The sequence below is a fragment of the Chenopodium quinoa genome, unplaced genomic scaffold, assembly GCF_001683475.1.
Source record: "Chenopodium quinoa cultivar QQ74 unplaced genomic scaffold, ASM168347v1, whole genome shotgun sequence".
Lineage (NCBI taxonomy): Eukaryota > Viridiplantae > Streptophyta > Magnoliopsida > Caryophyllales > Amaranthaceae > Chenopodium > Chenopodium quinoa.
The window spans coordinates 1,848,174-1,859,452 of NW_018743032.1; the positions used below are offsets into that span (position 1 = coordinate 1,848,174).

At 33.7% G+C, this 11,279-nt stretch overlaps 1 protein-coding gene across 1 annotated transcript; it reads left to right on the forward strand.

The window, feature by feature from the left end:
* The first annotated feature begins 2,973 nt into the window (after nt 1-2,973).
* LOC110730384 (zinc-finger homeodomain protein 10-like) lies at nt 2,974-4,883 on the forward strand. The gene has a single exon (XM_021910175.1). It carries the CDS (start codon nt 3,374-3,376, stop codon nt 4,571-4,573), a length of 1,200 nt encoding a protein of 399 aa, XP_021765867.1. The 5' UTR covers nt 2,974-3,373; the 3' UTR covers nt 4,574-4,883.
* Nucleotides 4,884-11,279: the final 6,396 nt, after the last annotated feature.

The following is an 11,279-nucleotide window of genomic DNA, read 5'->3' on the forward strand; positions in this document are numbered from 1 at the left end:
AGTTAACTAATTGTAGATTATTTAGGTTAGCAGAATTAATACATGTGAATTATTAAGGGTATCTGGTATATTATATCCAAACCTCAAGGGTACTTGGTGAATTTTGAAAAGAAAAAAAAAATGAGTATTTCGTAAATTTTGTTAAACCTTAAGGGTACGGTGAAAAATCTGTTTGTTTTTGTACATATCTTTTCTTGACCTTTGCACCACTTGTATTCACATCTACGTGTACCTTTTTTTTTTGCGAGTAAAGACCAAATACATACGGTTCCTGAACTTTTGTATTTGTGTACTTTTGGTCTCTCAACTATCAAGTGTGCAATTTAAGTCCCTCAACCACCCAAGTTGTGTTATCCGACCAAATAGTTTAGGGATTAATCCTAGTTGGCAATAATTTAGGGACCTTAATTTATTAATTGTCTTTTCCCTTTTTTTACAATAGCATTGATTTTTTCATCAACATTAATTAAAAATAATACTTCTCTTAAAAAAAAACCAAAAAATAAATAAATCCACCTGTTCTTATTTCTTAAAAAAAAAATTTAACTTTATCTCTTTCATGGCTTCCTCTTTCTCTCCCCCTCTTCCCTCCCCCCCCCCCCCCCACCCCAATTTTCTCTCTCCTCCCTTCCCATGACTTCCAACTCCCTCCTCTCCTCCGACAATGGCTCCTACCCCAAATAAACTCAAGGTCAACCACCAACAAAACAACGAACAAACCCTAATTTCCCCCTCCGAAATCGCCATTGAATTCTCCCACCATGACCACACAATTGCTTGCGTCAACAATGGCAGTTTAGGGAGTTTAAGAATGCGTTGAATTTGACCGGAGTTGAGGATTTATCTTGGTAAATGCAGGAAATTGCTGGCGGAATTCCCAATTTGGGATTTAAAATGCTTCGATTGACCAAACTTTTGAGGGTTGTAATGGAAGGAGAGGTTTCGACGACGGTAGATGAGGTGGTGGTGGTGGAGGAGAGAGAAAATCGAGGGAATGACGGCGACAGAAGCAAGTGGAGGAGAGAGAAAGAGATTGATTGGCGAAACAATAGATATGATGAGAGCTAGAAAATGGCGAAGAAGGTGATAATGACGAGGATAATTAGGAAGATGTTTTCCCTTGATTTTCTTACCATTGTTCATTTTTTTTCCGAAGAATTTTTTTGGGTGAATTAAATAATTGAAGAATGAGGAATTTTTTTTCTTGGTTTAATTCATGATTTCTCGGTATTTTGGACTTTCTGGGTTTTTGTTGTTGAATTAGAATTAGTGAGAAGAACAGAGGAATAAGCATAAGGAGGAGGAAAGCATTAAATTAATGCTTTTACTTTAGTTTAAATTTTTTTATTATTTTATTTTCGAAGTATGAACAGGTGAGTTTTTTGTTATTTTTAATTTTTTTTTTTTTTTTTTGCGGGGGGTTGTTTAAAGAAAAGTATTGCTTTTTTATTACTTTAGTTTTTTTTAATTAATGCTGATGAAAAAAACTATGCTATCGAAAAAAAAGGAAACTGACAAATAATAAATTAAGGTCCTAAACTATTGCTGACTATAATTAGTCCCTAAACTATTTGGTCAACAAACGCCATTTGGATGGTTTAGGTCCTTGAGGGACTAAAAGTGCACAAATACAAAAGTTTAGGGATCGTATTTGGTCTTTACTCCTTTTTTTGCCTATGTAATTGTTTTATACATAATACTTTGTACTTTGTACTCCCTCCGTATTTTTATTACTTGCTCTATTTATCCTAGGCAAGCGTGCCAATGCAAATATTTGCTTAGTAACATCTTTAATTATCAATAAGTATAAATTATAACAATTGAAAATTAATAATATATTTATTGAGACGATTCCAACAAGTACTCACAAGACTATTTTTTCTTATGTATAAATCACAAATATTAGTCAAAGTAGGTCAAATGTATAGTGCAAATGGAGCAAGTAATAAAATACGGAGGGAGATACTGTTATATGCATCTCAAAGTATACTTTAATAAAGCAGTGTATGTAAGTAAATAATATAAACATTAAGAGACGTTTAAATAAAAACGAAAGGAGTATTAACATATTTGTTAGTTAAAATTAAAATATACTTTTTTTGTTCCACAAATATTGCAACAAGGATGAAATTACGTATCTCAAATAACATTTTATATGTTAAATATATATAATTATATGAGAGTATAAATTATAAAAAGTTAATATTGTGAAAGTATTTTACGAGACGAATCTAACAAGACCCCACTAACTATATTTTACTTTACGTATAAATAATAATTTGTAGTCAAACAAATCTAATAAATAGTGCAAAAGTCCAATTGTTGCAATATTATTGAAATGGAGGAAGCAACATTTAAGAAAAAAAAAAAACCAAAAGGAGTAATTTGAGTAGTACCCCGTATGACGGTATGAAACAATTTTGCTAATTCACTTGACTTTATAGTTTATACATAGACATTATTGAAATGAAGACTATATTTACTCCGTATATTATTAATAAATGACGTTGAATTTCAATTAAATTTTAAAGAAAACTGTTAAAAAGTGTTTTCGGTATGGTCCCACTGTAACATTGACAAATTAAGATGCGAAACAGTAAATAACCCAGACTGCCAATACCACCTGCCATAGTCTGTTTTTACCTCTTCTTACTGCAATAAAACTGACAAAAGCAATACCCCCATCTCATTTTTCATTACATAACTCCCCCGAGTTAACTCACGAGTCAAACTCCCTTTTTTGTCCTTAACTCAACCGAGTCTAAAATAATGGATTTTCTTTTTTTTAGGGCTATTACATTTATTGGAGGAGACAACCAAAAGTATGCGTAATAAATCTTAACCCAAGTTAAAGGTTTTGTCATCATAATTTTACATAATATAAACTATGGTTAAATTTTAATCATATTATGTGGTTAGTAAGGACAACCACATAGTCGACATAAAACCAATAAGATTTTTTTTTTAATTATAATGATTATCAATTTATCATTATACTCATTTTCATACTCAAATACTCACTTCTATCACTCTTTTCTTTTTCTACTTACCTCTTCATCCACCATCATCATTATCTTCTTAATCATCATTACATCAAAGAAATAAGAAATAATCAACTATTTTATAACCAAAATTTTTGTAGTTTTCTATTTTAAGCACTAGTTTTTTAGCTTAAACATATCTTTCATGGATTAAAATACTAATAAAGTTAGCACCAACCGTGTGTTTTTGTGGGCTAATCATTTTCCATATTTTTGAAGGAATTGAAATTCTTGAGATTAAAGCAAAGGTGTTTAGAGTGAAGGGAGTAAAGCAAAAAACAAAAAAAAAATGTTTGGGTTTTCTTGAAAAAGAATTGATAATTCGAGGAAAAATGGATATGACTACTGCGAGAGCTACAATTGCGGCGGCGACGACGGTGGCAGCGGTGGTGGGTGGTGGTGGTGTTGGGGGTTTGAGTATAGTTCCGCCTTCCAAAAGCCCGGAAGCCGAAAGCGAAACACCGCCTCGGATCCAATCTTCTAAGCCTTTATCATTCAGTAACGGAGTGTTGAAGCGTCACGCGCCTGCTATTGTGTTGTATAAAGAGTGTTTGAAGAATCATGCGGCGAGTTTGGGTGGTCACGCGCTTGATGGGTGTGGGGAGTTTATGCCGGCTCCAACCGCGACTGCTTCGGACCCGACATCGTTGAAGTGCGCAGCGTGTGGGTGTCACCGTAATTTCCATCGGCGGGAGCCAGAGGAGACTGTGAATGCAACCACACCAGTAACTCATGTGATTGAGTATCACCCACATCACCGGCACCATCCGTTGCCACCGCCGGCCTCGAATCCCCAGACAGCACCGGCGGTGGCAACTCGTGGTGTGCGGAGCCCGGGGTCTCAGTCTCCTCCTCCGATCTCGTCATCTTACTACCCGGGCTCCGCACCCCACATGCTGCTGGCTCTCAGCAGTGGTGGTGTGGGTGCTACTACTGGTGTACTCCCAGATAACAACACTCCAACAACCAACAACGGCCCGCATCACCCACACCACAACCACCACCCTCACCAGCCGCACCACCCCCACCACAACCACAACCACAACCACAACCACAATCAAACTCAGCATCTGATGAACTCATCCTCTTCACAACCGGCAAGCCGAAAGCGGTTCCGAACTAAATTCAGCCAAAATCAAAAGGACCGAATGCACGAATTCGCCGAAAAAGTAGGGTGGAAAATGCAGAAAACTAACGAAGATTTAGTGAATGGGTTTTGCAATGAAATTGGTGTTGAAAGAGGGGTTTTCAAAGTTTGGATGCACAATAACAAAAACACTTTTGCTAAGCGTTCTACTACTGCTACTACCACTTCTGGGGTTGTTGCTACTAATCCAACTGACGATCTGATTAATAATCCGAATGACGATGACGAGATAAACGGTAATTTGACCGGAAATGGAAACAGTAATAGCAGCATTAGTATCAACGATCAGTCTCACCATCATCACAACCACCACAAACATCAATATAATGGTGGGAAGAGCAATGAGAGTAATGCTCCTACTAATGGTTCTTCGTCTTCTTCTTAATTATAATTATATCTATCTTTGTTTTAATAAACATGTTTTTGTTTAATTAGTCCTTAATTAGATTCTTCAAGAAGAAGAGTAAAGAGAATTAGAGAAGAGAGGTGAAGATTTCCCCTATCTCACCCTTACCCACTTTTTTTTTTTTTTTTTCTTTTTCATTTTTAGTATTTTTTTAATTTTTGCTTTTACTAGATTTATTTTGTTGATTAATAGTGGTAAGGGGGTGACTTTGTTGTTAATGAGTTCAATCAAGAGGGAATTTAATTCTAATTAGTTCTAATTAATTAATTAAGCATTTTCTATTGTTTAATTATTTTAATCATTGATTAGATAGATTATTTACATGATTACTCACAAATTTACAATATGATTGGATGATCCCTCGTTCTAAGATATATGTTCTCAAGAGAGTGATTAATTAATAATTTTAATTAAATTAATTAATTAACAATGCTAATCTCATTTAATTAGGTGTTAATTGTTAATTGTTCGAGGAGAGAGAAAATGGTGATAATTTGATGTTAGAATTTCAAGTGTCTGGTCGGAGGAAACAGAAAGCGGATAATAAACAAAGTTTAAGGTGGATTCGGATTGCTTATTTTATAATGTATCTATGAATAATTATATTTTATTACTCACTTTATAAACAATTTTTCTATTTGCTCATTCAAATCAACCACCGCCTAATAATAGGTATCAACTTTTTGAGGTGATGGATAGAATTTGATAGAGAATTATTATGCTACTCACTCTGTCTCCAATCTACCTTGAAGTCAATTTTTTCCTTGTTAATTGCTAATCTTTAATTAAGTATGGTTAATGAGAGACGTTAGTTTTAATCAAGTGGAGTCAAATGTGAAGTTGTACTTTCTGTCCCATGATATTGTAACTTTTTTCGGCTCGTCTTGTATGTGGCCACTTATAAAATGACAAAATAACTCCTATAACACTCACCGAATAACCTTATAACACTAACAAAGTAATTCTTTTAACACTGAGCGAGTAACCCTATAACAATGACGAAATAACCCCTTTAACACTAATCAAATAACCCCTATTACACTAACGAAGTAACCCTATGATAGTTGGTCACACGGTATGAACAACCACATATAAGAATTTGTGAACTTTTTTAGGGAATGAATGTAAAACACATTTTTTTACCATTAATAATATCTTAATTATGTTTTAATAAATCAAAGAACTCTGTATTAAAAGAAATAGATATAATATTATATTTTAAAATGAAGGAAAGTGCTATACATATCTCTTAAGAGCGTTAAGGCTACATATAAGAAACTAAAAATGTAGGGGGAAAAAAAATAAAATAAATATATAACATTAATTACACTGATTTGCACGTGATTTTGTCATACATTGCTAAATTAATAACGAACAAATTAGAAAGATATTTAATGTTTATTCTTAGCCATTAAGGTTACATATAACATTATTCTAAAATGAATCTAACGGGATCGAAAGGTAAAATAATTTTATTTTTTTTAAATTACATTATATTGATGATAATTTTTGCTCAAAATTTATAAAGTTTAACTTGGAAAATAGAAATGTGATCTATATTTTATGGGATGTAGGTAGTATTTCAGTTGGCCAATAACAAAAGTCGAATTTTGGATGTTCTTCCACCATGGCTTAAGGTGATTGTGTGACTTAGGCTTTGTTTGTTTTGATTAGAAAACATTATAATCCTTGGTTTGTAAAGGTGGAAAATAATTTAGTAAGTACGCCCAAAGTTTACCACAAAATAAACTCTCTGTTCTCTCTCCTCCTCCAAAGAAAAACTTCTGCCGGAAACCTAGGTGCTTGCCGGAGATCCGGCACCGCAGCCGTTTCTCCGACGAGGTTTCCTCCTTTTTCGCTTCTTGTAAACCGGCGAGTCTCCGCCCTTTCGCTTCTTGTAAACCGGCAAGTCCCTGCCCTCCTCTGCTTCCCTTTCTTCTAGTTGGTGAAGATCGCCGGCAAGACTCAAGACTCCCCCTCCTCCTCTTCTCTTTCTTCTCTTCTCCCATCTTCTTTCCCCTTCTCGATCTGCTCTAAGACGACCTCAGATTCTGAGGCGTCACCCTCTTATTTTCTCTTAACCCCTTTTAATTTCAGTCTTGAAGGTGTTGTTGTGACCTTTTCCACAACTAAGACGATTTAGAGAAGCCCCTTGTTACCCACCTTTGAGAGGGAGGTTCATAGTCAAAGGATTTCGCCGGCGAAACAAGAGGTCTAAGGACTAAGCCTAACGCTGCCGTCATAAAGGTCATTGGTAATTTTGACCGTGACGGAAACGGTAAAGTTAGGGTTAGGGTTTCATGGGTCCTTGCGCTGGAGGGCTAGGCCTAACGCCGCCGTCAGGAGTGGTTCGTGACGGAAACGGTGAAGTTAGGGTTTTAAAATTCTTTGCTATTATGGTTTTGGATTTTGGTTCCGAAAGGGGCTCTCTGGTTTGGTCGCCTTACCTAAGTATGTATTTTCTTCTTGTTATTCAAAGTTTGCTTTATTTTTCAAAGTTATGTATGGTTTATTTTAGCCTTTTTGGGTTGTTGTCCTGTTTTTCTGGTTGTTTTGGCTATAATTTATTGGATGGTTGTGTGCGGAGGGAGTTTGGATCCTTTGTCAAGGGATTTGGTTCTGTTGTTGTGTTGGGAGAGTTAACATGTGTTGCCGTTGTGTGAGGGACGACCAAGAAGTTGACCATGGCTAAGGTGAAGTGTGTGTTATGGTGGAATGATTATGGTTGTCATTCTGCTCCCTTCATTGTAGTGATCATTGAGATCATTACTCTTGAATTTTTCTATCCGAAGCAGGCGCCCAAACTTTGTTTTGGGGTTTCTCGAGCCTCGACGTTGTCAAAGTTTTCTTGTCAACAAGAACAACTTATGTATGTAAGGTCACATGTCCATGTGATCGGTTTGAAGGCCTTAAGTGGTGATAAGTTGATCCCACTAGGTAAAGTTGAACTAGCCATGATCGAACAGTTTCGTTACTCTCTGCTCTCTTTATGTTTTGAAGTAGGTATCCGCTCTTTGGCCTATAAAGAGGTCTTGATTTGCAACTTGTCTGGCCAACTCCAGTTATGTATTTTGATTTTTAGTGTCGAACGTTGTAAAGGCTTAAATGTTAAAAGCCATGTAGTAGTAAGCTTTAGTTTTTATTTCGTATGTTGTAAACTCTGATTTTATTAATATAATTTGCTATTGTCAAAAAAAAAAAAAAAAAAAAAAGGTGGAAAATAGTTTTTCACCGGTAGAAAATGTTTTCCTTCTAAAAGGAAGGTATGTCACATTTTCCTCTTATCCATCTTCTCTTCCACTCCTATTTTTCCCTACTTATATATATAATTTTTCTTGCAAGGAAATAAAGAAAGAAATAACTATCAAACAGAGCCTTAGTATCTTTTTTTGTTTATATGAGTTGTTGTCGATTGCTTGAAATTCTCGGTTCCACCTTAGAGAAGTCATATGAAATTCTTAATTCTGCCAAGGTAGAATACAAAAATTCAAGTATTTCCACAACATATGAGTTTTTTTTTTTTTTTTTTTTTTTTTAAAGGGGACTACAATGGTTGTGTCAAGGACTCCATGGTTGCTGCCAAAAAAATTAAAAAAAGACTTTATGGACAGTTGTTCGTCGTTCATGTGTATGATGTTTTTTGTGGTAAAGCCTTCGAAATGGGAAAGAAGTGAGTTTTAGGGTGGTGCCGTGGTGGTGGTTGTCTTAGTGATGAGGTGGTGATAGCCTTGGTGAGAGACTGTGAGAAGGCCTGAGTTGGGGTTTAAGTAAGGGTTGAAGATCATTTTTATTATTCTTTATGCTCTAGACGTTGGTAAATAAAATATGAGTGTCATGTAACACATCCTATTTATACTCCTTTTTTTAAAAAAGTATTACCCTTAACTTAATTGACCATTTTTTTTTTTAAATGTTACACTTTTATATGCAACATAAGTTTATTTAATGTTATATCTTTTCTTGATGTGATCTTTACTTTTAAATAAACTCTATATAGCTTATGTATATCATATTGGCCCTATTTGGTAATTAGCTGGTAGCTGATTAATATAGTTTATTGTATTAGCTGATTTGACTAGCTGGTTATAATTAGCTGATTGTGTAAAAGGATTTGGTAAATAGTTGTTAATTGTTAACTGTTTGTATTTAAGAACCAAAAAGCTAATTGTTCAATAAGCTAATTTTAAAAATCTCTTGTAATGAGTTTTTTGAGCGAAAAAAGCTTTTTTACTAAGCTATTTACCAAACACCCACATTAGCTTTTATAATTGGTCAAACCTCTAATTACACAAAATAAGCTAAAAGCTCTTTGAAAAACTCTTTACCAAACAATGCCAATTATTTCTCCTCTTACATGCATTGCTTCTTTCAAAAATTACAAAATTTAACATCTTTCTCACAAATTTTTAATAATTAAACTACCCCACTTAAAAAAAAAAACTGATTGATAAAATCTAAAACTAATGTATTTCTTACATGCCTTGCTTTTTGTAATTTCGAACACAGGGAACAGTAATTGATAAGATTTGTATAGATAAGTTCGAATAGAAATAGTGATAATTACATTAAGAATTTAAGAAAGAAAGCTACTAATAAAAAGTTTTATGTGACCATAATACAAGAGGCGGTGCACATTGTACTTGGGTTAATGTGAAGTGGGACCATGAATAATCCAACATTATCTTCGATTAGAAGTGTAGCGTGGCCTGCTAAGTTCCAATGTAAAGGAACAAATCCTAATCTTAAAACTATATTATTATTTTATTATTCTCAATATCTATCTAATTTTATTTTAAGTTTACCAAGAGATAATCTATCTAATTATATTGTATTTTATTTAGCTTTCCTTTTGAGGGAAGTGGCTGATGTTATTTACATTAAACCGTTTTTTAAAAATATGGAGTGGAAACATAAAGAAAAGTAAGGAGCTCACTCAAGGCTGACGATTGTAGTAAATGGATTGTTTGACTTTATTGTCAACTTTTTTTTCTTACACTTCCTCTTTGTATTTATTTATTTATTATTATTATTATTATTATTATTATTATTATTATTATTATTATTATTTTATTGTGTCCTATTGACTTAGCATATTTTTCAATACTACGAGACGGAGAGTACGAGTACATTGCTTTGCCATCAATAACTTTACTAAGCAAAGATTAAAATTTAAAAATTAATTAATATAAATCTAATAAGAACCAATATTTCTATGTTTAATCATAAGTATATTTAATTACAAAAATGTCAAAATCGTATAAAATTTCAATACATGAGCGGTCAAACTTGGCTTGACTATAGACTCAGATCAGTAGATCTTGCTATGATCCAAGCCCGACCAATGGAATACCTTGCACCCACTCTCCAAATTGACATTTACAATAAAATAAAAGAACACACGGTAAAATTCGATTCAGCCATGGCACACAATCCGATTGACCACAACATAACCTTATATCTCCTCCTTTTTTTTTTTTTTTTTTTTTTTTATTTTTTTTTATTTGCAACACTTAGACTTTTACACATTTATATATCTCACTTTAACTAGCTTTGATAATTTATAAGTTAGGAAAAATATATTCATGTGAGATCTTGTTATACTCGTCTCGATTTATTAATACCAAAAAATATAATCTTGTGAATACTTGTTGGAATCGTCTCAATGAAATAGATTATTAATTTCCAATTGTTTTAATTTATAGTTATCGATAATTAAAGATATTATAAATCAAATATTTGCATCGACATACGTGTCAATGAACATGGAGCAAGTAATAAAATACGGAGGGAGTATATTGTATCATCAATAACTGTAGATTGTAACCAAGAAAAGCTTGGTCTAATGGGTAAATTTGCATCTTACTACCAAGATGTTATGGGATTTAAAACCCCACTAGAGGCACTTTGGGGTTGGAATCCCTTCCCCTTTACTTTTAAAGTGCTTAGCCTGCTAACCCGAGTCAAGATGACTTGTGAGAGGTTCCAGTATGATAGAACCCTTTTTCCTTACCAAAAAAAAAAAAAAAAAAAAAAACCTTTAGATTATAAAAAGTTGATATTGGGAAACTATACATTGAGCCGATTATAATAAACACTCTCATTATTACATTTTTTTTCCTATTGTGTAAGTCACATACTATTATTAATTAAAGTGATTTATGTAAATAGTGCAAAAAGGCAAAGTTGGGCATTTATTTTAAGATGGAGAAAGTAACACATGTATTGGAATGTATGCAATTATGCATGTACAAATACTCCATTTTTTTTTTGTTGGTAAGGAAAAGGACCTTACATGGCTCAAACCTTTCCTAGATCTTTCCGGCTCAGGTTAACAGACCAGACACTTTAAAAGTGGAGAGGAAGGATAAGGGAATTTCTACCCCAAAATGCCTTTAGTGCAATTTAATCCCACAATCTCAAAGTTAAGAGATACAAACCTTATCATTAAACCAAACAATGCTCGATAATGTACAAATACTTCATACTACGGAATCCATATTACTTAATTAAGTATTGGAGTGAATGGAGTAGCAACTTGAAAAGTGAAAGCATATTGGTCGTTGCTTTTTACCCAATATTTATAAGGGGGGGGGGGGGGGAACTTCAGGTTGTTGATGTTGACCTAAAATAAAATGGAGTGGAAAATCAATTTGTTAGTTGGCGTATGTCATAGGTGAAATCATTA